The 26,011-nt window shown below is 45.0% G+C and overlaps 1 protein-coding gene across 3 annotated transcripts in view; it reads left to right on the top strand.

Moving 5' to 3' along the window:
* LOC141072653 (granzyme A-like) overlaps window positions 1-26,011 on the top strand; it is a 122,893-nt gene that overhangs the window by 50,526 nt on the left and 46,356 nt on the right. The window contains exon 1 of one of the 3 annotated variants that reach the window (XM_073559951.1): window positions 14,637-14,764. The exons of the other annotated variants lie outside the window; for them this stretch is intronic. Coding sequence (XP_073416052.1) covers window positions 14,710-14,764 — 55 coding nt within the window. The 5' untranslated portion in view covers window positions 14,637-14,709. Of the gene's footprint in view, window positions 1-14,636; window positions 14,765-26,011 lie in introns of those variants that run through there. 3 annotated transcript variants of the gene reach the window in all.

Below are 26,011 nucleotides of genomic sequence, written 5' to 3'. Positions count from 1 at the left end.
GACTAATTGAATCCAGAAAATGTTTTCAACTGTTTTCTTAGTGTTATATACCACCATAATCTAGCAATACCCATCCTACAGTGTAAAGATGAATTATTAAAGCCCTAAAAAGTTTTTAAGTTTTTTTTGGTGTTTTACATACCTCCATAATGTAACATGAACAATGTTACAGTGTATGGTTGAATCATTGAATACATAAAAAGTTTTAGAAGGTTTTCTTTTGTTTTTTTATACCACCACAATCTAACATAAACCTCAATAAAATGTATGAATGAATCACTGAATCCATAAAAAATTTACAAGGTTTTTTTTATACCACCGTTGTGTTCCACAAGTCACCAAATCCTCTATAGGTAAGTAATTGAATCTAGAAAAATTTCTATGCTTTTTAGAGTGTTGTATACCACAGAAATGCACCATATAGCATGTAATACTCTATGGATGACAATATAGTATATTTTTTTACTCCCCAAAACAAATGTGGTCACGTGCAGCCGCTATATATTTTGCAGCAGACTGTGAAGCCCTCTGCCCTGCCTACAGCCTTTATTCCACCACTCTCCCTGCTCTTGCAATTGTCACTAGGCTAAATGCAGAATGTATCAGATGGGGACAGCAAAGGACAGGATTAGCTCTTAGAAGGATTGTTAGTATGATGGTTCAGCTTCAGCACCAGTATGGACACTAGAGGACTCTGATCAGTTAAACTGTGAACACACCGCTCTGGACAAGCACTTTCTCCCTTCAATCACAGCTGAACCTCCCTTGGCTAAATGCAGAATGTGTCTGATGCAAACAGCAAAGAACAGGATTAGCACTTAGAAGGACAGTTAGTGTGAATATTCAGAATCAGCATCAGTAGAGGACTCTGATTTGTTAAACTGTGCACACACAGCCCTGTACAAGCACTCTCGAAATCCAATATGAACTGTCAATGACAACTAGGTTTGCCACGATATAGTAACATAGTTGTTAAGGTTGAAGGAAGACTTTAAGTCCATCTAGTTCAACCCTTAGGCTATGTGCACACGTGCGGAATTGCCGCCAAAAAAATAGCATTTTGCAAGCATAAATAGCTTGCAGAATGCTAGCGTTTTCCAAGTGATCTGTAGCATTGTTTGGAAAACTGATTGACAGGCTGATCACACTTGTCAAACATAGTGTTTGACAAGTGTGACCAAATTTTTGCAATTGAGGCTGCCTATGCGCATTATTAGTAAAAATATATAATGCTAAAAATAATTTAAAAAATAAAAAATCGTGATATTCTCACCCTCCGGCGTCCCCCGCAGCGTTCCCAGGCGTCAGCGATGCTCCCGGCGAGTCCCGTTCCCAGTGATGCCTTGCGACAATGACCCCAGATGACGTAGCATCACGCGAGACCGCTGCGTCATCAAAGTCATTGTTGTGGCGCCCCTGAGGCTCAGTCGCCACAGAGGTACTGCACCTTCTAAGGTGTGGTGCCCCACCATCCAGGTAAGTTGGAGGCTCCTGACCACGCTCTAACACTCGCACCCCACACAATAGAGTAGTTCAGCAAAACCACATTGCGGCTCCTTGCTTAGAGAGAAGCAGAGCACCTTTGGTGGTTCCCTGCTTGGAACACTAAATGTGCTGGGAGATGGGTGGAGTTGAGAATACACATAAAAGAGCGGGAAGGTTTTAGGATTTGGGGAATCAGTCAGACGGGGAGTCTGAGAGAGGAGGCCACTCGGAGAGGAGTGGGGATCCCTGGAAGAGGGATGGAGGAAGGAGTGCTGCAGCTGCCTCAGTGATCTGAGCCAGCTGGCAGGGGAAAGGAAAGAAGGAGAAAGACATTGAACCGAAGCCTGAGCTTCCATAGGAGGGAACGACAAGTACGGAACGTAGGAGTGAAAGGGAACACAGAGGACGTGGGTTAGAGGAAGAACCCTGCCTAGAAGTTCTAAGCACAAGGCCGGGGCCCAGTCCCCGAGGTTTTATGGACACTAATGGTTTTGCAGCAGACACCGGTGGAGTACTGGGCTGTAAATGCACTACTCCCATCTAAGGCTTGTGGGCACAACAGCAATTTGGATAGAGAGCCGGGACTCAGGAGTAGAGAGTCCCCGAAGCAGGCTACAGCTGTCTGCCATACAAGTAGAGTTCTTGGGAACATCTGTCAGGAGGAACTCCAGTGTAACTCAGCACTAGGAGATCCAGATGCAGATGCGCACAAAAGCGCACGGAATGCGCAAAAAAAATTACATTACAGTCTATGGGAACGCTGGCGCGCGCATTGGCAGGGCCGCGGTGCGGGTCACTGCTGCTGTGACACATCCCACTGATACCGGCCCGGTACCGAGTACCCCACAGCCCTGGGAGGGCGACCCATTGTCGCAAGGCATCACTGGGAATGAGACTTGCCGGGAGCATCGCTGAGGCCTGGGAACGCTGCAGGGGACGCCGGAGGGTGAGAATATCACGATTTTTTATTTTAATTCTTTTTTTCTTAACAGGGATATGGTACCCAGGGCCTTACTTTGCGAATGGTGGGCATAGCCACATGCAGAAAGTAAGCGAAACAATGCATTCCTATGTGTGCGGAATCCCTGTGACTCCGCAAAAAGAATGAGCATGCCACATATTTTTCTGCGATGCGATTCTGCCGCGGAAAAATACACAGCATTAGCACAGCATGTGCAGAATGCCATTGAATACAATGGGTTGCAGATTTTTAGCATTTACGCAGTGAAAAAACGTGGCAAAAATGCTAAAAATCTGCAACATGTGCACACAGCCTTATCCTATCCTAACCTGCCCTAACATGTTGATCCAGAGGATGGCAAAAAAACCCATGTGGCAAACAGTAAGCTTCACATTGGGAAAAAAAAAATTCCTTCCCGACTCATACGGAAATCAGACTAGCTCCCTGGATCAACACAATATCAAGGAAACTAGTGTATATAACCTATAATATTATACTTTTCAAGAAAGGCATCCAGGCCCTTCTTAAATTTTAGTAGGGAATCACTCATTACAACATCATATGGCAGAGAGTTCCATAGTCTCACTGCTCTTACAGTAAAGAATCTGCGTCCGTGGTCATGCTTAAACCTTCCTTCCTCCAGACGTAGAGGATGCCCCCTTTTCCCTGTCACAAGTCTAAGAGTAAAAAGATCTTTAGAAAGGTCTTTGTACTGTCCCCGCATATTTTTATACATTGTAATAAAATCACCCCTAAGCCTTCGATTTTCCAAACTAAATAACCCCAAGTCTAATAACCTGTCTTGGTATTGCAGACCCCCCAGTTCCCTAATAACCTTGGTCGCTCTTCTCTGCACCCGCTCCAGTTTAGCTATGTCTTTCTTTTCCACCGGAGACCATAACTGTATGCAGTATTCTAAGTGTGGTCGCACTAGTGACCACAAGCTTCTAGTTTACATAAATCGTCCTGTAATATAAATTTGTCCTCCTCTGTATTGATTACCCTGCAGAGTTTAGTGTCATCTGCAAATATTGAAATTCTACTCTCTATTCCCCCTACAAGGTCATGAATAAATATGTTAAAAAGAAGCGGGCCCAATACTGACCCCTGTGGTACCCCACTGCTAACTGTGACCCAGTCTGAGTGTGCTCCATTAATAACCACCCTTTGTTTCCTATCCCTGAGCCAGCTCTTAACCCACTTACACATATTTCCCCTATCCCCATTGTTCTCATTTTATGTATCAACCTTTTGTGTGGCACCGTATCAAAAGCTTTTGAAAAGTCCATGTACACCATGCCCACTGCATTCCCTTGGTCCAGTCCGTAGCTTACCTCTTCATAAAAGCTTATCAGATTAGTCTGACAAGAACGGTCCCTCATAAACCCATGTTGATATTGGGCCATGAGGCTATTCTTCTTCAGATACTCCAGTATAGTATCTCTTAGAAAACCCTCCAGGATTTTATCCACAGTAGAGGTTAAGCTCACTGGCCTATAATTTCCAAGTTCAGTTTTTGTCCCCTTTTTGAATATTGGCACCACATTTGCTATACACCAGTCCTGTGGTACAGACCCTGTTATTATGGAATCTTTAAAGATTAAAAATAATGGTCTATCTATGACTGTACTTAATTCCTGCAGTATTCGGGGGTGTATCCCATCCGGGCCCGGGGTTTTGTCAATTTTAGTGATTTTTAGATGCCACCGTACTTCTTGCTGGGTTAAGCTGGTGACATGACGTTGGTATTGTTAAGTAGTTTACATAAGGGGAGACCTAAGCATCTCGACATCCCCTTACCCCCACCTGTATAAAAACCCGTACCAGCACAAACTAAAACACAGACACTAGTAATTTTCTTTGGAATTTGTATGGCCACAGCAGTCTTTTATTAAACCAACAAACAAAATCAACACTGTATTATGAATGACATAAGTACAATGACTTGAACACCGAGGAGGAGTCCTTGAAGCCACAAGATCTTGGTGAAGTAGCCCAAAATGCTGTGAACAAAACCCCATCAAATTGCTCCCAGCCATTACCCCACAGGCTCAGGAGCACCAACACACCAAGATATATTGTCCACTAAGCTACTTGGGGATCCGCCCACTTCTGACGGAAAACTCCCCATCCACCTTTCACCAGATCACCACCAACATACCTTTGAACGGAGGAGACCCTATACACTGAGTCTCCAAAACCAATTTCAACCGACTTCAAGGACTCCCCCCTCCTCCAAACCGCCGCAACGAGGGGCCCTTGAACACCTCAACATCCCGAGACCCTCCAAACCCGCCACCTGAAGGCCGAGAGCCCAAATATCGGAGCCAACTGCATTTAACTGGATACCATCGGCCAACCAAAAATCGCCCTCGCCCTGCTCCAAGTCAAAATGCCACACAGCCACTCCCCCAATCCTAACAACAAAAGAAGACACCGCCCTATTGACTTTTATCCCGGCTTTATTGACCTTCGCCAAGGATCTCATAGAACGCCATCGCCTGCGTGGAACAATCTCTTACCAAACGATGGTGACCCCCTGGTACAACAACCACAACCACCAGCAATCCTGCATGATATCCTTAATTAGTTCTCGAAAAGGCCGGACCGCCAGATCATTGCCCCCGATGTGAAGAACGAGAATATCAGGTGCCCGGTCCAAACGGGCGCACTCGTGTATCTCCTGCAATACCCTTCTCCACTCCAAGCCCCTGAAACAGAGCTACCGAACCACCGCCAAGGTCTCGGGGAAACCCAGTTGTCTGCCTTCGCTCCTGACATTGGCTCGCAATGCTCCCCAATAAACGAAGGAGTGACCAAAAATCCAGACCAGTAGCGACTCAGCACCTGAAACAAAAATGCAATGCGAACATCAAAACATACTTGAAGTACAACTTACAGCAACCCACTCTGTAACCCTCCCCGCCCCCGAGATCTGCGTGAACCACCCCCCCAAAATTAAGGCCTAATGTAACTGCGGTACCGATTGGACTTCCAACCACCGATGCGCTGTGTTGAAGCGGGACCCAGACCCCCAGCTGCCGCTTCCATAGCCACTCCTATCCTAAAAGAATGAGGAGCAAAGCGGGAATCGTCCAGACCCAACAACCGAATGGACTTCTTAAAAGCGGCCCCAAACTGGTACCGGAACAGACTGCCGCCGTCAACGTGGCACAACAGGGAACCGCTCAAGCGGATGAAGTTCCCAAAAACACCGTAAGCACTGAATGGGACACATGGAGGAACCAGGCACACCGCCAAGCACCACTCGGCGGCCTTTTCCAGACTGATCCGTCTTTGACCGCCGCAGCCAGAATTCAACACCCCATGAGGTCAATATGACATCCCTGGCCAATAGCCCATCTGTCGACTCTTTGTTGGGAGAAACAAGCTCCCACACCCGCAAGGCCCCAAAAAATGCAAACGAGAAAGCCAGACGAAACAACAAAACCTCATAGCGCGAAGAACATGCCGATTCCAAAATAAGGCCCAACTGCTCTAATACATTAAAAGATACTGGCCGCCTCAAATCATCCCTGCTTTTGACACAGCGAAAACCTTTTGCCGCATGTTTGACCAAAAATGTCTTTGTCAAAACTTCTACTACTTCAGCACAATCGAAAACCAAAAGACAACCCAGCCAAGATGTGCGTGACTTTCGCACAGGACCAACCCTCAGTAGCACCGCGCCCCAACCAAGACAACAAAATTCCCTCCTGATCCTGCCCGGACCCGATGACCTGGCCAGCTGTAAGGGCCTCCCACATCCGCCATGCTGCCCAGTAGGCATCCCATGTTTTTGGGGCCAAAGAAGATTCAATCAGCGACTCTGCGGCCCATAAGCCACTTTCCACAGTTCCTCCAGACAAGCTAGACCCTCGATCTCTGCTTCTGGCGCCAAAGAGCAAAAACGATCCCACTGCGAACGAGAGAGTCAGCTATTTCGTTCCTGACACCAGGAACGTGCGTGGCAGTCACATGCGCATTCAAAGACAAACTTAATAGAACCATCTGTTGCAAAACTTGAACGACTGGGGGGGACGACGCGGTAAGGCCATTACCATTAATCGCACTCACAACGCCCATGTTGTCACAATTAAAAAGGACCCGCTGATTCCAAATATCCCGCCCCCACAAGTGCATGGCCACGAGGATCGGAAAAATCTCCAACAACATGATATTGCGACCAGGCCAGCCGAAATCCACTCGTCAGGCCAATGAGACGTGCACCATTGCCCTCTGGAATAGGCCCCAAAACCGATACCGCCAGCCGCGTCCGTAAACAACTCCAGGGCATCGATACCTACAACCTCAGCCATTACCAACGAGCGGCCATTGTACCCCTCCAAAAAGGACTCCGAAACCACCAAATCTGCCGTGAGCTCCGCCGTCAATCTGATGAAATGATGAGGAGCCCGAATCCCCGCAGTAGCGCTAGCCCGCTTATGTGAAAAAACTCGCCCCATCAGCATCACACGACAAGCAAAGTTTAGCTTCCCCAACAGCAAATGGAGATCACGCAGCGATATTTTCTTCAAACGGCGGGCTCGGACCACCTCCGTCCGCAAATCCACTAGCTTGTCCTCGGGCAGCCTGAACTCCCACTCCACAGTGTCGATGACAATCCCCAAAAAACGCAGGCACGTACTAGGGCCCTCCATTTCGCCAGGCACCAATGGGACTCCAAAACGGTCAGCCACCCACTCAATGGCTTTCAAGATCCTGTGAAAACGCAATGAATCCGCAGGACCGACGCACAAAAAGTCATCCAAGTAATGAATGACCGATTCGAAACCGGAAACATCGCGCACAACCCACTCAAGAAAAGAACTGAAGGCCTCAAAATACACACAGGACAACGAACATCCCATGGGTAACACCTGTCCACAAAAAACATTCCTTCCCAAAAACAACCCAGCAGCTTCATGCTATCCGGGTGGACCAGTAAAAGACGAAAAGCGGATTCGACATCAGTTATCGCCATAAGGGCCCCCCGACAGCATTTCCGCACCCACAGAGCCACCGAATCGAAGGAGGAGTAAACCACCGAACAGATCTCTGGATCAATACCATCGTTAACCAACCTCCCGCCTGGGTAAGACAAGTGCTGGATAAGCCGGAACTTATTCGGCTCCTTTTTCGGAACAACTCCCAAAGGGGAAACCACCAAGTCTGGAAAAGGGGGAGAAACAAAGGGGCCAGCCATACGGCCCAACGAAACTTCCTTTTCAAGTTTCTCTGAAACAACAGCGGCATGTGACAGAGCTGAACACAAATTCTTCAAAACTAGCGGAATATCGAACGGGGGACAAGGGATAAGAAAACCATCCTTAAAACCCACATACAGCAGCACCGCCTTATCCCTATCCAGATACCTATTTAGATAGGGGACCATGCTTTCCAGATTCAGTGGAGTCTCCCCCTTGCGAATTGCCACCCCCGGTTCCGGGCTTCCCTTTTTTTAAACACTTGGACGCTCCATGTGAAGCGCCGTTGCAATTGGAGCAGAGGTGTTTGAATTTACAATTTGCCCCAAACTTACACTGGCTGTCGTTAAAATGCCAGCACACCCCAACTTGTGAGTCCCTGTCTGCCCTTGTCCGCTTCCGCTTGTAGCGCTGGAGTTGCTACTACTCTGGCTGGAGCTCCCAGCCCCACCATGAAAGGAGCTCCCAAACTTATTTTGAGCTATAACACGCATCCACAATCCAATATCCTTCTGGTCCCAGCGGATAGCCGGACGAACGGCCTTCCTCTGCCGGAATTGCTCGTCATACCTCAGCCACGCCTGACCCCCATACACTCTGTAAGCCTCCCCTATCGCATTCAGGTAACAAAACAATGCAGAGCAATTGTCAGGGGCTTTCTCCCCAATAACGCTTGCCAAAATGGCAAAAGCCTGCTGCCAGTTGACAAATGTCTGAGGGATCAGACGCCGCCTGCGCTTTTCTTCCTCCTCCTTTTTGCTATCTTCTTTCTTGCTCTTATCCAGGTTAAATTTCTCAAGACGCAACAAAGAAATTATTTCTACGTACTCATCCTTTCAAATGCGCTCTTTCACCTCTTTCTTTAAATGAGCCCCCAGCGGGCCTTCGAAGCATACTTAAACCTACCCATGCGCCCGGTCGTCTAAATGCACACGACACTCCATCTCCTTTTCAGTTTGCACCGACACCGACACTGGTTCAACGGAGCGCATAGCCGGCTCTAACCCACTCTGCCAAGCAGCCCCCCTGACGACCAAACCTAAGCCACTACCGGGGACGGCGTGACAAAGCCCCCCTCCAAACATGAAAGCAAATTACGCATATCCGCGAGCATATCAGTCACACCCCCCACTGCGGCTAAACCACTCAACCCCGACCCCCCCAACACTGATAGATTCAGCAAACGGCCCCCCTCTACCAGTGAAGACGACGAAAGTGGGTGACAAACAGTGGACACAGAAGCGTACTCACCAGGCTGTGAGGCGGCTGTGTGCCCTCCAGCCAGAAAGCCTGGATCCCCAGATGCATCATTGCCTTCCCGCCTGACGATGCCGGCCCCACCAGCTTGCTGCTGACCTCCAAGACTCCCCACAGGAAGAACCGGGGTAGGATGCCTGAGCACCTGGGGGGATCCTGATTGCCGGAGCCCGGATAACGATGCCGCCTGGGTCAACCCGCTGGGAGCCCCTGCCAATGTCCCAGCATGCTATACTGAAGAGTCGATGGCCCCCCCGTGGTGCCGCCTGGAAGCCCGAAATATTCCTCCCGCCAGTGCTGTAGGCCACTCGCACAACGCCTGGAGGACTGACGCTCATGGATCCGGGTGCCAAAGCAGGACCCACTGTGGGCCCTCCGCAGCAGCGCCCCCCGCAGAAACCGATGCCCCCGCGCCGCTGGGGGATGGTGACTCCTGCCCTGCTGCCCGACAGGCCACCGCTCTGTCGGTGGATGACCTCAGCCTGGAGGAGGAGGCAGGCCGCCCTTCATGCCCGCTACCGCCACGGCCCCCCGAAGAAACTGGCTGCTTACGTTGCCCTGCACGTACCGGCTCCGCCCCCAGCCGGGAGTGAGGCAGAGGCCTAGCCACCGCCACGGGGCCTCGCCGGCCTGAGGATTCCTCTCAGGCCGGCACGCGTTGGTGGGGGAATTGCATCTTGCCCGGCCTGGAGGGTCCTGGGAGGGGCTCCTGCGGCGACGCGAGGCCCGGGGAGCCGCATCGCGTGAGAACTGCTCAGGAGGCCTCACCCGTCTTGATCGGCGCTCCCTCATGTCCGACGGGGCCGACTGCCCAGAGGTCCCAGGAATAATCCTGGCCACCTGCGCCTCCAGCCAACCCAGAGGCTACTACAGGGCTGCGGCTTGCAACCGCTCAAGCGCCTGATCCACCCCTGACATGCTGAGTGAGTACAGATCCTCCGTTGTAAAAGCGGGAACTGAAGGAGGAACGCCCCCAACCTCCCCCTATATACCCCATAACTCCCCACTCATTAATATCGGCAACTCCCACTAAACCCTCCAACCCCCCGTCATGTTGGCCTCCGCCCACGCCTCTTATGGGAGGTTGGGAGGCTCGCTCCGGCCATTTCTTTTAATGGAGGATTTTTTTTTATCGCTGATCATGTTATCCGTCATGGGATTTTCTTGTGTAAATACTGTTGAAAAAAGTCATTAAGCATATTAACTTTTTCCTCATCCTCATCCACCATTTCACCCAGATTAATTTTAAGGGGGCCAACACTATCATTTTTTAGTTTCTTACTACAGTATTTATGTAGTTAAAGAATATTTTGGGATTATTTTTACTTTGTCTGGCAATGAGTCTCTCTGTCTCAATCTTTGCTGCCTTGATTTGCTTTTTACAGAATTTATTTAATTTTCTGTATTTATTTAATGCCTCATCACTACCTACTTGCTTTAATTCTCTAAATGCTTTCTTTTTGTCACTTATTGTGCCCCTTACAGCTCCTCCTATTTCTAGCATGTTTATTCCCATACGGCATATTTTGTGCACACATGCATGTATCACACAGCTCACACACATCTCACGCTCACACACAACTCACGCACACAGCTCATGCGTATCACACACACACATGTATCACATAGCTCACACACGCATGTGTTACACACACAAGTAGCTCACGCTCACACATGTATGTATCACACAGCTCATGCTCACACACACAGCTCATGCACACACACAGCTCATGCTCACACACAGCACACACATGTATCACGCAGCTCACACACAAGTAGCTCACACACAGCTCACACATGTGACACAAGTACCTCACGCTCACACAAGCACACAGCTCACGCTCACAGACGGCTCATGCACACACACGCATGTATCACACAGCTCACACACAAGTAACTAACGCTCACACATGCATGTATCACACAGTTCACACACACAGCTTATGCTCACACACACAGCTCACACCTCACGCAGCTCACACACACATGTGTTGTGAGTTCATTTTCCCCTTCACCGTTGATGTCTGATGACCTCCCTCTGCTGGTGAAGAGAGGTAGTGACATTGATTGGGTTGAGAAGAACCTGTCATCTGAACAGGTGGAGCCTGATTGGACACCCGGAATCACTGAGTGGATATAAGGCAGCCGACGACCTACAGGGGTTATCCTTTCTGCTCTGAGCTCTTGCAACTAGTTAGTCCTGTCTACTGAAAGCTAAGTTTTTGCTCTCTTATCTTTCCATGAGATTTTGTCTGTTTGCTTCATGTTTTGTGTTCAGCCTGCCTTTGTTGGGACGGGCTGAGCTACATTTTTGTCTCTGATCAGTTTATCTCTTTGCTCTGTTTTCAGAAAATACCTGAGTGCTGATATAGTGATTTTTGAAGTCTAGCGACTTCAGGGCCTTTTTCCCTATCAGACGGTTGGGATATTTTTGGTAGGGTTTTTTGCGGATTGCAGCCATTATCTTTTCTGTCCTTTCCTATTTAGTTAGTTGGGCCCCATCGTTTGCTCAACCTGTCTTTCTGTCTGTGTTTGTGTTTTCATCTGCTTTTCACCGACAATACATGTTGGGGGCTGTCTATTGCTTGGGGTCTGCTCTGGGGCAGTTTAGATTTCCCCTTTCTTTCTTTAGGCTTATTTAGTTCTCCGGCTGTGAACGAGGGGTCTAGGGCTTCGTAGGAACCCCCCACAGCTACTGTTAGTTGTGGTGAATAGGATCAGGGCTCTGCAATCCGATAGCTACCAACCTCTCCGGTTTTCTGGACTTAGCTTGTATTTTTGTTTTTTCCTCCTCCGGTGACTCATTCATAACACACATGTATCACACAGCTCACACATGCATGTATCGCACAGCTCACACATGCAGCTCACACACATGTATCACACAGCTCATACACAAGTATCTCACACACACACACACGTATCACACAGCTCACGCTCACACGTATCACACACGAATGTATCACACTGCTCACACACACACAGCTCACACATGCATGTATCATACAGCTCACACACAGCTCACACACACATGTATCACAGCTCACACACAGCTCACGCTCACACATATCACACAGCTCACACACAACCTCACACATACACACAGCCTCACACACATACACAGCCTCACACATATACACACAGCCTCACACACACTTACAGCCTCACACACATACACACAGCGTCACACACATACACACAGCTCATGCCCACACGTATCACACAGATCACATGCAGCCTCACACATACACACTGCCTCACACACACATACACAGCGTCACACACATACACACAGCTCATGCTCACACGTATCACACAGCTCACACACTGCCTCACACATACACACAGCCTCACACACACATACACAGCCTCACACACACACACACACACACAGCCTCACACACACATACAGCCTCACACACATACACACAGCGTCACACACATACACACAGCTCATGCCCACACGTATCACACAGATCACATGCAGCCTCACACATACACACTGCCTCACACACACATACACAGCCTCACACACATACACACAGCTCAAGCTCACACGTATCACACAGCTCACACACAGCCTCACACACAGCTTCACACACATACACAGCCTCACACACAAACACACACACAGCCTCACACATACACGCACATACACACAGCCTCACACACACATACACAGCCACACACACACAGCCTCACACATACACAGACTCACACATAGATACACAGCCTCACACATACACACACATACACACAGCCTCACACACAGCCTCACACACACACACACAGCCTCTCACACACGCACACACACAGCCTCACACACACCCAGGCTCACACATACACAGCCTCACACACACATACACAGCCTCACACACACATACTGTACACACAGCCTCACACACTCTCCTCTGTGGTGCAGGGGAGGCTGGTGTCCACGTGCAGCTCTTCAGCTTCTCCTGCTCATAGCAGCACTGTCCGGCACATCCCCCGGTCTCTCCTCTCTCCTGGGATAGCAGATGAGAGCAGAGAGAAGCTGTCACCTGCTGATAGGAGTTTATCTCTCCCTGGGAGCAGAGCCACCTATTCTGACCTTATGCTGATGTTTCATCTTCATTGCTCCCTCAGAGCAAGCTGCACAGGAGGACAGGAGCCAGGGCCAATCAGCGGCATCCAGGGCTCTGAAGGAAAGCAGAGAGGCATCCTGTGCGTGCCCAGGCGGCCTTTTCACATTTCTGACCAGGGCCCTGTGTGCACGCACTCCCCTGCTTGCCGGCACTAGCAAGGGCCGCAGCTGCGCTCACACACTGACGTGGGCCACTGCAGCCCTTATTAGTGCGTGCACCAACAGAGCACAAGCGCACACAGGGCCTACTCAGAAGTTTTAAAGGGCTGGCGGCCCATTTTTGTAGTTCAGAGCCACCGACCCACCGGGAATCTGCCTGGCTCACCAGATTATCAATCCGGACCTGGATTCACATATATTATCACGCAGGATGGATTTTAAGCATGACTTTAAATATAAACACACACACCCCCCTCGCTTATTTGTACGGTCATTTCTGAACAGACTATAGCCCTGTAAATTAACAGCCCAGTCATGGCTCTCGTCCAGCCATGTCTCAGATATCCCCACCATAATTATGCTCCAACAAAATTAATTCTAATTCCTCCATTTTGCTGGTGAGGCTTCTGGCATTAGTATGCATGCACTTTATGTACTGTATTTCTCTGTACCTCTATTTTTTCTTAAATTATTAACTGTTCTAGCAGCAGTGCTACCCCTGCACTGACACTCCCCTCATCTACCAACTTAGCAAACTTATTGGGCTCTGCCAGATCAGGACTAGCCTCCCTGGCACTCTTCTCTCTACCCCACCTTCTAACAGTCAATCAGCTAGCTGCTTAACTGTCCTGCAGCTCCAAACTAGCATCCCCTACCTCATCTATCCCATTGAACATCTGCTCAGTGACAAGACTCCTTTCCATATTGCCTATGGATCTCAGTGTTGCCAGCTGCACATTTAGATCCAGTATCTGGGCTTCCAAAAGCACAACGTGCTCACATCTCGCACAGCAATATGCACCTTCGACCGGCTGTTCAAGGATTGCATACATGTGGCACTGGCAATAATGGAGCACATTCTAATGGGGATTGCACCAGACAGAAAAGATAAGTAAAAATAAATAAAACGTATTAATAAAATATAACAGCAATTCAGTAATACCTCCCTTGGAAACTCCCTGAATCCAAAGTCACTGAATCACAAGTCACACACTTACCACCGTTCACACTTATGCTCCGGTCACACTTAGCTCGCTCACACTTGCTGAAGCAGAAGATTTAAAGAGAGTTTTTTTTCCCCTTCACCAACAAACCACCCGGCTGCTCAATGCACTTCCAAAAGGGTGTCCTTTATTTTACTTGTATCCACATGGTACTTTGCAAAGACAATCGCCCATCCCCATAACCATTAATAAATCACCAGTGAATTTGGGAGAAAGGCAGATGATTCGGCTTAGATACTAGTTCTCAGAACATTTTGGAAGAGTAAATGTATTCTATAAATGTACAGTCACCAATTGAACCATCAAAGTGATTTAACACAATTTATCAAACTGGTAACACAAATGTAGTTTCCTGTACAAAACAGTTTCTTATATGCTACTATCCTACCTGATTAGAACATGAAAGTGAAAGCTCCACCAAAACCACAACTCAGCAAACAATTGTATTCTTTTACCCAGAGGTCTCTTTCACTACCACATTCTTCTGCAAAGTGTCGTGACTTCGGAACAATGCTTGCTTTCTGGAATTTTGTATTTCTAGTGGTCATTCTACAGGATAAAAATTGTAAGTATCCAACATTCGGCTCTCACCAGGTTTTCTAAGATTATGATCTGTTTTCTCACTGGTTTTAACTTAAAGGGGTAGAATCATCTTATTAAATAGATAAAATTGTAAAGTGCTTGTGTAAAAAGGTGGAAATGTTGCCTCGTTCCTCCATTTTGATGTGCAATATGTTTAGTGATGTTATTAAAAGTAGAATTGTGTTCTGCCCAGCCACAGATAGTTAATAGAGACAGGTAAAGTTAATGGTTGGAACAAGCCCACAGTAGGGGATTGGGGGGCTAAAGTAAAGGGACAGAGGGAGTTTCTGGTCAGGAAGGCATATAAGGTCTAGCTTGCAAGCTAGAGCAGACCTTTGCCTTGATTAATCACCAGAGCATGAATTGGGTGTCAATGATGTGACAGGAGGCAGCGGTAACGGATAGTGTGATCCAGAATAGAGACAAGGAAAAGTAATAGAAGTAGTGAGTGATCTTCTGGAGACTAGGTCTGGGGCAGGAAGCCTAGTGGGATGGTACAGAGTTAACTAAAAGTCAAAAGATGGAGCAGCTCTGAAAAGGAAAGTGGGACTAATAGAGAGTGCCCCTTGTGGTTATTCCAAGGCGTTGGAAATCAGAGAAGCTAAGCAGCAGCCATAGTGGCATAAGTAGCTCCCCTAAGAGGAAAAGGATATGGAACCCCAGTTTGAGAAATAGGACTATTGCTTACTGGTTAGTGTTGCTGCTGTTGGAGACTAGGCAAGCTCCTGAAGTGTTTGTGCTGGGTGGCTGAGTGGTAGTGAATCTAGAGAGAGAGGCTAATGGTTAGAGAGATATGAGCAAGTTCAAGAAGAAACAGGAATGCGCATGTAAATATTATCTGCTCTAACATAAGGCTCCACATATTTGTGATCAAATACATGTGATCATAGGGTAGATTCTTTCAGAAATACATCCAAGGGATACAGTCTGATGAAGCTGCTTCACAGTGATAGGCATGGGGTTTGCGCTCACACCCATGTTACTCTGGGCAACCTTCCACCATTGTAATTCCTTCACCCACTGATATCCATGTGAAGTGGTGCCTGTCACCATTGTCCTATGGTAGCCTCTGCACAATGGATTAGGTACTGCTCCATAGACCTGGTGTTTGTGGCATACACATTCTGGGTATTTTCTTTATACACTCTTTATGCATATTGTTTAGTGGTTGGTTACTCTCTGACAGCCATTTTCTGCATGCACAGTTGTATGCCTTGTTTTCATTACCATCAGTGCTATTTTTGCACTGTACATACCAAGGTTTTGATGGGGACAAACCATTGATCCGTTTTGATATTGATTTCATCAGGTACAATTGTATTTGCTTGCACTATTTTCATGTTTTCATATTTAAATACTCTACTCATATAAGTTTTCTCAACTGTAGTGGCATTAGAGCAGATCATACACAGGTGCTTCTCACAAAATTAGAATATCATCAAATATCATCAAAAAGTTAATTTATTTCAGTTCTTCAATACAAAAAGTGAAACTCATTATATAGAGTCATTACACACAGAGTGATCTATTTCAAGTGTTTATTTCTGTTAATGTTGATGACTATGACTTACAGCCAATGAAAACCCAAAAGTCATTATCTCATGAATTAGAATACTTTATAACAACAGCTTGAAAAATTATTTTAAAATCCAAAATGTTGGCCTACTGAAATGTATGTTCAGTAAATGCACTCAATACTTAGTCGGGGTTCCCTTGCAGCAATTACTGCATCAATGCGGCGTGGCATGGAGGCGATCAGCCTGTGGCACTGCTGAGGTGTTATGGAAGCCCAGGTTGCTTTGATAGAAGCCTTCAGCTCATCTGCATTGTTGGGTCTGGTGTCTCTCATCTTCTTGATAATACCCCATAAATTCTCCATAGGGTTAAGGTCAGGTGAGTTTGCTGGCCAATCAAGCACAGTGATACTGTTGTTTGTAAACCAGGTATTGTTACTGGCACATCCTGGGGACAGAAGCAGCTGAAAGGTATTTACACTGCCCACAATTGTTTGGGAATTTTATCACATGTTATAAGCGCTGATTTATTTTATTATTGTGGCACATCGCACTTTAATTAGAATCATAGAATCATAGAATCATAGAATCGTAGAGTTGGAAGGGACCTCCTGGGCCATCTGGTCCAACCCCCTGCTCAAAGCAGGATTCGCTAAATCATCCCAGTCAGATGTCTGTCCAGCCTCTGTTTGAAGACTTCCATTGAAGGAGAACTCACCACTTCTCGTGGCAGCCTGTTCCACTCATTGATCACTCTAACTGTCAAAAAGTTTTTTCTAATATCTAATCTGTGTCTCTTCCCATTCAGTTTCATCCCATTGCTTCTAGTCTTTCCTTGTGCAAATGAGAATAAAGTTGATCCTTCTACAATGTGACAGCCCTTTAGATATTTGTAGACAGCTATTAAGTCTCCTCTCAGTCTTCTCTTTTGCAAACTAAACATTCCCAAATCCTGCAACCTTTCCTCATAAGACAGGGTTTGCAGACCGGTCACCATTCTGGTCGCTCTTTTCTGAACTTGCTCCAGTTTGTTGATGTCTTTTTTAAAATGTGGTGCCCAAAACTGAACACAATATTCCAGATGAGGTCTGACCAAAGAGGAGTAGAGGGAAATAATGACTTCACGTGATCTAGACTGTATGCTTCTGTTAATACATCCTAGAATTGCATTTGCCTTTTTTGCTGCTGCATCACACTGTTGACTCATATTCAGTCTGTGATCTATTAGTATACCCAAGTCTTTTTCACATGTGCTGTCACTTAGCCCTATTCCTCCCATTCTATATATGCTTTTTTCATTTTTATTGCCCAGATGTAGTACTTTGCATTTCTCCCTGTTAAAAACCATTCTGTTAGTTGCTGCCCACTTCTCCAGTTTATTTAAATCTTTTTGAATCCTCTCTCTCTCTTCTCTAGTATTAGCTATCCCTCCTAGCTTTGTGTCATCAGCAAATTTAATCAGTTTACCCTCAATTCCTTCATCTAAATCGTTGATAAAGATGTTGAACAATACAGGGCCCAGGACAGAGCCCTGTGGTACCCCACTTGAGACATTCTTCCAACTGGATGTGCAGCCATTTACGACCACTCTTTGGGTCCGATCACTAAGCCAGTTATGAATCCACCTAACAGTTGCCTTGTCCATTCCATACTTAGTCATTTTTTCAATAAGGATTGTATGAGAGACTTTGTCAAATGCTTTGCTGAAGTCAAGATATACTATATCTACAGCATTTCCTTGATCCACCCAATCAGTGATACCGTCATAGAAGGAAATTAAGTTAGTCTGACATGACTTATTAGTTAGAAACCCATGCTGACTCTGTTTAATCACTTCATTCTTATCCAGGTATTGACATACATGTTGTTTAATAATTTGTTCAAAGATCTTTCCTGGTATAGAAGTCAGACTCACCGGCCTATAGTTGCCTGGGTCCACCTTCTTCCCCTTTTTGAAGATAGGAACAACATTTGCTCTTCTCCAGTCTTCTGGCACTTCTCCTGTTCTCCAAGAATTTTCAAAGATTATGGAGAGGGGTTCAAAAATTTCTTCTGCTATCTCCTTCAGTACTCTGGGGTGTAATTCATCTGGACCTGGAGACTTGAATTCATTTAGGTTAGCTAAGTGTTTCCTCACTATCTTTCTGTTTATAGATATCCTGGATTCTTCTATTCCCTTAATAGGACAGTGAATAACAGTTGATGTTGCATTTCCTTTCTGAGAGAAAACAGATGCAAAATAGGAATTTAAAAGTTCAGCCTTCTCAACATCCTGTCTTACCATTTCATCATTTTCATCCTGTAAAAATCCTATAGCATCTTTGACTTTTCTTTTACTTTTGACATATCCCCAAAATCCTTTATTATTGCTTTTGACATCTCTTGCAAGCCTCAGTTCATTTTCAGCTTTAGCTAATCTGATTTGTGCCCTGTAGGTTCTGCAGACAGCATTATATTCTTCTTTAGATATGCCTCCCTCTTTCCATTTTATAAACATTTTTTTCTTCCTTTTTAGCATGTGCTTAAGTTCTGTGTTCATCCATCCTGGTTTCCTTAAATGCTTCCTATTCTTCCCTCTTTTCGGAATTGTTAACAACTGTGCTTTGAGAATTTCATTTTTCAAGATTTCCCATCCTTCCTGGACATTTTTGTCTTTAAGGATATCCAGCCATTGGATCCCTCCAATTCTCTTTCTGAATCCCTTAAAATCTGCCTTTCTGAAATCTAACCTTGACGTCTGAGTCTTCACAGGTCTTCCACCTCTAGTAATCCAAAATTCTAAAATAGCATGGTCGCTACCTCCTAGGGTCCCAGCCACTTTTACCTCCTCAACCATTTCCTCCCTGTTTATAAGGATTAGATGCAAGGTAGCAGTTCCCCTTGTTTTCTCCCTTACCTTTTGGAAGATAAAGTTGTCAGCAAGAGAGGATAAGAATTTCCTTGACCTGTTAGTTTTGCCTGAGAGAGATTCCCAACAAATGTCTGGATAGTTGAAATCTCCCATGACAACTATGTCATATTTTTTGGAGAACTTGGCCATCTGATGCATAAAGAGTTCATCTATATCTTCGGCTTGCACAGGCGGCCTGTAGTAAATGCCTACAATGGTGTCCTTTCCATTGTTCTGTCCTTGTATTCTTACCCAAACAGTTTCCACAGAACTCCCAGTCTCTGAAGCTTCAATCTCTGTGCAGATATACGCGTTTCGAACATACAATGCGACACCCCCTCCTCGTTTATCAAGTCTGTTTCTTGCAAATAAGTTGTATCCTTCTAGTCTTGTATTCCAATCATGTGTATTGTCCCACCAAGTTTCAGTGATTCCAATTACATCATATTTCTGTTCCTGTGTTAGTAGTTCCAATTCTCCTTGTTTGTTGCCCATGCTTTGTGCATTAGTATAGAAACATTTTAGTTTGTGATTGGTTTCTCTTTCTCCAATATTTTTAGTAATTAGATTCTTTCGTCTTTGTTCTTCCTTTCCACTTCTAATAGCAGAGTTCTCAATAGCATTTGTCAGGTGTATGGCTTTTTCTGGTCTTTTGCTTCCCTTCCCATGTTGTTCTAGTTTAAAGCTCTCCTTACAAGTGTAGCAAGGCGACTTCCAAATACATGCTTTCCAGTCTTCGTAAGGTGCACCCCATCTCTAGCAAGTAGTCCATCGTATAAGTAGTTCACTCCGTGATCCAGAAATCCAAATCGTTGCTGACGGCACCATCGACGTAGCCAGTTGTTCACCTGCAGAATCTTATTCCACCTCCTTGTTCCATGGCCATCCACTGGGAGGATGGAAGAGAAGACCACCTGCGCTCCCAGTTCTTTCACTTTCTTGCCTAAGTCTTCAAAGTCTCTGCAGATGATTTCCAGGTCGTTTCTTGCGGTGTCATTTGTCCCCACATGTAGTAGCAGGAATGGGTAGTCATCTGTAGGTCTGAAGAGTCCTGATATCCTGTCAGACACATCTTTAATTTTTGCACCTGGAAGACAGCACATTTCTCTTGTAGTTATATCCGGTCTGCAGATAGCGGCCTCTGTTCCTCTCAGCAGGGAATCCCCCATGACCACCACTCTCCGTTTCTTCTTCACAACATTTTTCTTTCTCCATCCAGGAGGACTCTGAGGGCGTACAAGGTTGCTGTTTGTTGGCAAAGTCTTATCCTGATGTATAGATAATTGTGGCAGCTCATTTATTATAAATTATTTCAGCACTTCGTTTGTGCTCTCACATATATGTGAAAAAACTTTTTCTTTTGCACTCGTTATCTGTTTACATTTGTGGCACATTGCACTTTATTATGTGGAAATATATACTTAGCCAATTATTTTAGCATTTTTTTTTTTTTTCTTCATATATTTTTTTCTCTTGCTCACACGTATTATATGTTTACACATTTTTTACACTAGCACCAGCATTTTTCATATGTGTTTTTATATATGTATATATTACATTTATATATATATATTTTTTTTTGTTTTCACTTTATATTGTGTGATACTATTGTGGGTACTTTTAATTGAAGTGATTAATGCTGTCCCCAGGTTGTGCCTTCATTTTGGCATTGGCCTCCCCTTACCAGTAATTTTAAATACATATATATATACAATATTGTTGGATATTTAATAAAATAAAAACTTTATTATTAGACATTGTTCTCGGTTTCTTCGTTTGTTTTATCCTATTTGCCCGAGTTGTCTTTTTATTATTCTTTCCATGGTGCATAATTTTATTATTAGGTGATTTTATATTGCACTTTCCTTGAGTCATTCTATTCTATTTTAATTGTTACTTTTGGCAGTGTGGACAGGTGCCAAGTCCTGAAATTTCCATCTCCAAAAATATTGTCGCAGGGGGAAGCATGAAATGCTCTAAAATTTCTAGATAAACGGCTGCTCGGCCTTTGGTCTTGATAAAACACAGTGGACCTACACCAGCAGATTACTTGGCTCCCCAAACCATCATTGATTGTGGAAACTTCACACTAGACCTCAAGTTGCTTGGATTGTGGCCTCTCCACTCTTCCTCCAGACTCTGGGACCTTGATTTCCAAATAAAATGCAAAATTTACTTTCATCGAAAAACAAATCCTTAGACCACGGAACAACAGTCCAGTTCTTTTTCTCCTTGGCCCAGGTAAGACGCTTCTGGCATTGTCTATTGGTCATGAGTGGCTTGACACAAGGAATATGACACTTGTAGCCCATGTCCTGGATACATCTGTGTGTGGTGGCTCCTGAAGCAATGACTCCAGCAGCAGTCCACTCCTTGAGAATCTCCCCCATATTTTGAATGGCCTTTTCTTAACAATCCTATCAAGGTTGCGGTTATCTCAGTTGCTTGAGCACCTTTTTCTTCCACACTTTTTCCTTCCACTCAACTTTCCATTAATATGCTTGGATACAGCACTCTGTGAACAGCTAGCTTCTTTAGCAATGACCTTTTGAGGCTTACCCTCAATGACTGCCTTTTGGACATATGTCAAGTCAGCAGTCTTCCCCATGATTGCGGAGCCTACTGAAACAGACTAACGGACCTTTTTAAACACTTAGGAGGCCTTTGCAGGTGTTTCTTGTTAATTATTCTAATATACTGACTTTTGGGGTTCAGAACTAAACACTTGAAATAGATCACTCTGTCTGTATCGACTCTATATAATATATGAGTTTCACTTTTTGTATTGAAGAACTGAAATAATTTAACTTTTTTATGATATTCTAATTTTGTGAGAAGCACTTGTATGCATGTATGGTACATGGACCAGTTATTGTATTGGAGTGGAATGGGTTTGTACACCTAATACAGTGATCACGTTATAATTATACTCAGGTTGCCTTGTCTATTGTAGGTTTAGGGGTGTTACCACAATGTACATGTTTTCATGTTTTTAAAGGGCTTTAGATTTGTCTTTTATGTCTAACAGTGTCAGTGAAGCGTATTTTTCTATTTACTATCAGGCGTGCATATTTTGTATGTATGGGCCTATTTTCTTCTCTGTTTACATTTTGCTTCCATACATGTTCTAGCACCCTTTCGTTGTATTTCAGATATAATTTTGGATACTATTTGGTTCACCCTATCAGGGCCCTATCAGGGCCAGCATCAGCACCAGGTGTACCCAGACAAGTGCCGGCTCCCTGACCAGGTGGGGAGGCCCACTCGCCGTCGAGGACACCAGCGCACTGTGGTGGCCCTGTCTCTGTACCAGTCCTGGCACCCACAAATGGGCCCCCCTGCTTACTCAGGGCCCCGGCACTTGCAATACTTACCTCTCCCCGATGCAACATCTTCCGCGTCTCCTGACTGTGACGTTCAAGTCAGAGAGCCCGATGACATCAGGTCTGTTCGCCCTCTGCCTGAACAGTCAAAGCGCAGAGAGCCAGAAGATGTCGACGCTATGTGGTGCCCATAATACTGCATGGACCAATATATGGGGCTCATTATTCTGTATGGAGCACTATGTGGTGCACTTAATACTGTATGGAGCAATACATGGGGGCTCATTATTCCTTATGGAGCACAATGTGGTGCACATAATACTGTAAGGAGCAATATATTGGGCTCATTATTCTGTATGGAGCACTATGTGGGGCCTATATACTGTATGGAGCAATATATGTGGCTCATTAAACTGTATGGATCATTGTATGGGTTCATTATATAGTATGGAGCATTATATGTGGCCTATTATACTGTATGGAGCATGATATTGGGTCCATTATTCTGTATGGAGCAATATAAGGGGCTCATTATTCTGTATGGAGCACTATGTGGTGCCCATAATACTGTATGGAGGATTATACTGTCTGGTTTCTGCCCTAATGTAGAATTTAAAATAGATATCACTCATGTAATGAAAGAAGTGAAATCTTTGGCACTGTACTATACCTATTTCGCCTGGGGCCCATGAAAACCTGGAGCTGGCCTTGCACCCTAATAATACATACCATAGAGTTTAATGTCTTCAGTGTTACGTTATGGTGGTATATAAAACGCCAAAAAGAGTTAAAACATTTTTCTGGATTCAGTTAGTCATCCATAGAGTTTAACGTGGTTAGTGTTCCATTACAGTAGTATATCAAACTCAAAAAAGTTGCAATTTTTTTTTCTGAGTTCAATTAGTCATCCATATAGTTTAACTTAATTAGTGTTACATTATGTTGGTATATAAAACTCCACAAAACCGCTTTGCCTGCTCCAGGTGAGGTGATCTTTTTTTTTTTAAATTAAAAATAAACTTAGTTTCCAGATACCTAGCAATTAGAAAATGTGTAAGGCAGATGCCTAGGAAGTGGGCCGAACAGGTGGTCGGTTGGATAGCAGATAATGCTTGCCAGCCCCACCTGTTCTTCCACATCGTACAGTCTCACCAGTCCACAGTCTGTATCACTTAATCCTCACCCTGTTCCTCCTTCCTCCCATGATGTTGAGTCCCAGGAGACCAGTGACACTAGAAAACTCAGAGGAGCTCTTTACAACATCATTTCTTGATTGTGACCTCTCACCCTGCATGTTCCAAGAGAGACAGGAGGAGATGCTGTTTATGCATAAAACTCAGAGCAGCCACGTTCACAAGAAGATGATGGTGGGGAATGGCAAATTTTGTCTAAGGAGGTAGATAATGATAAGACACAGTTGTCGATAACTCAAGTTGTTAAGTCACCAAGTCAAGAGGACTAGGGTGCTGTGGTGAAAAATGAGGTGTGTGTGATGAAGTTACTGACCCAACCTGGGAATCTGGCAATCTGGAACGAAACAGGCACAAAGAGGCAATGGGGTCAACAGAGGGAGAAAGCGGGCAACTGTTTCTCAGCGCTCCACCACTCTTGAATTTCTCCATCAAAGAGTTAGATTTTCCCCACTCTGTGACTTTTTTAAAGAGAGTTCTGAGACAAAATCATGGTCATTTTCAACCTGTGCCATACCAAGATCAGCATGCCACTGACCACTAAAAGCCTAATAACTACCAGCATGATCAGGCACATGTCATTTAAGCACCTGACTTGGTGGGCTGAATTGCTTGGTCCACGATTGGTGCCAGCAGGTGACTCCACTGCTTCTTCCCCTGTGCTAGGTGCTTTCCAATCCACTGTCAATGACACTGGCACAGATGCCTCCTGCCCTGTACCTGTCCTTGCACATTCTGAGGCACCATCATCAGGCACTTCCAAAAACTTCCAAAAGGCATTCAGCTGTCCCTACCCCAGGCCTTGGAATGCAAAAGAAAGTTCCTAGACAACCACCCACAGACCGAAATGCTAACCAGGTGCATTTCCAGACTGCTTGTCATGAAAATGTTGACGTTTAGGCTCGTAGACACAGAGCATTTCCGCCAACTCATGACGGCAGCCATCCATCATTACTCGGTTCCCAGTCGCCACTATTTCTCTAGGTGTGGAGTTCCCGCCTTGTACCAGCACGTGACCTGAAAAGATTTACTCAAGGGTGGATAAAAATAAAGAATACCACAAGATCAGAGCAGAATGTGCAGCATGAATGATGATACAATGATAAAATAATAAAGATGATAATAACAAATGGCAAAGTTTTTGTGGAAAAAATGCCTTTATTAAAATATATTGGCACAACAATTAAGTGCATTAAAATTATATATATATATAATCATAAAAAAGAAAAAATAATAATAAAATATAAAACCACATATGCGGTATACTTATGTAGGGCGTTTTTTTACTTATTTGCACAGCTGCACTTTTGGCACATTTATTAATGTATATTTTTTTTTTGTGTCACTATAATTATGCACTTCTCTACCTGTATCATTAATTCAGCCTTTTTTGTTATGGAACGGGTTTTCCAGTATACATAAGTATACCGCATATGTGGTTTTAGATTTTATTATTATTTTTTCTTTTTTATGATTATATATATATATATAATTTTAATGCACTTAATTGTTGTGCCAATATATTTTAATAAAGGCATTTTTTCCACAAAAACTTTGCCATTTGTTATTATCATCTTTATTATTTTATCATTGTATCATCATTCATGCTGCACATTCTGCTCTGATCTTGTGGTATTCTTTAATTTTATCCACCCTTGAGTAAATCTTTTCATACACACCGGATGGTCTGCCATCCTTTTCTTGGGAGATTGGTTCAATCACACTTTTTTATATATTTATATCTTTATTTATATTAATGTGATTAATATAAATAACAGACAGGTCTGTGGCTCCCGGTGCTGAACATCCAACCAGCCATGGTCATGTGTGATAACGGTCTTAACCTGGTGGCAGCTGTGAAGCTTGGCAAGCTCACACACGTACAATACTTGGCCCAAGTGCTAAACTCGGTGGTTCAGCTGTTTCTGAAAACATATCAAAATTTTCCAGGGCTTCTGGTCAAGGCATTCTGTGTCAGTGTCCAAGTCAGCTACAGCTGCTGCTGCTCTGGCAGTGCTGCAGCAGCACATGCAAGTGACAGCTCACTGGCTGGTGTGTGATGTGACCACGGGCTGGAACTCCACACTGCCATGCTGGCAAGGCTTTGCGAGCAGAAGAAGCCAGATGTGGAATACCAGTTCCAACATGCCTGTCGGTATTCTGGTCAGTCTTCGCACATAAAAACTAAAGACTGGACCTGGATTTCTGACATTTGTGTAGTTCTCCAAGATTTTAAGGACTCCTCAAAGATGGTCAGCGGCGATGAAGCCATAGTCAGCTCAATGATCCCGCTTTTGTGCCTACTTAAACAGT

Source organism: Dendrobates tinctorius, unplaced genomic scaffold (genome assembly GCF_039654945.1).
Source record: "Dendrobates tinctorius isolate UK_male_01 unplaced genomic scaffold, ASM3965494v1 ptg000285l, whole genome shotgun sequence".
Taxonomy (NCBI): Eukaryota; Metazoa; Chordata; class Amphibia; order Anura; family Dendrobatidae; genus Dendrobates; species Dendrobates tinctorius.
The sequence above is the reverse complement of the archived record's forward strand: the minus strand, read 5'-3'. Positions and strand labels throughout refer to the sequence as shown.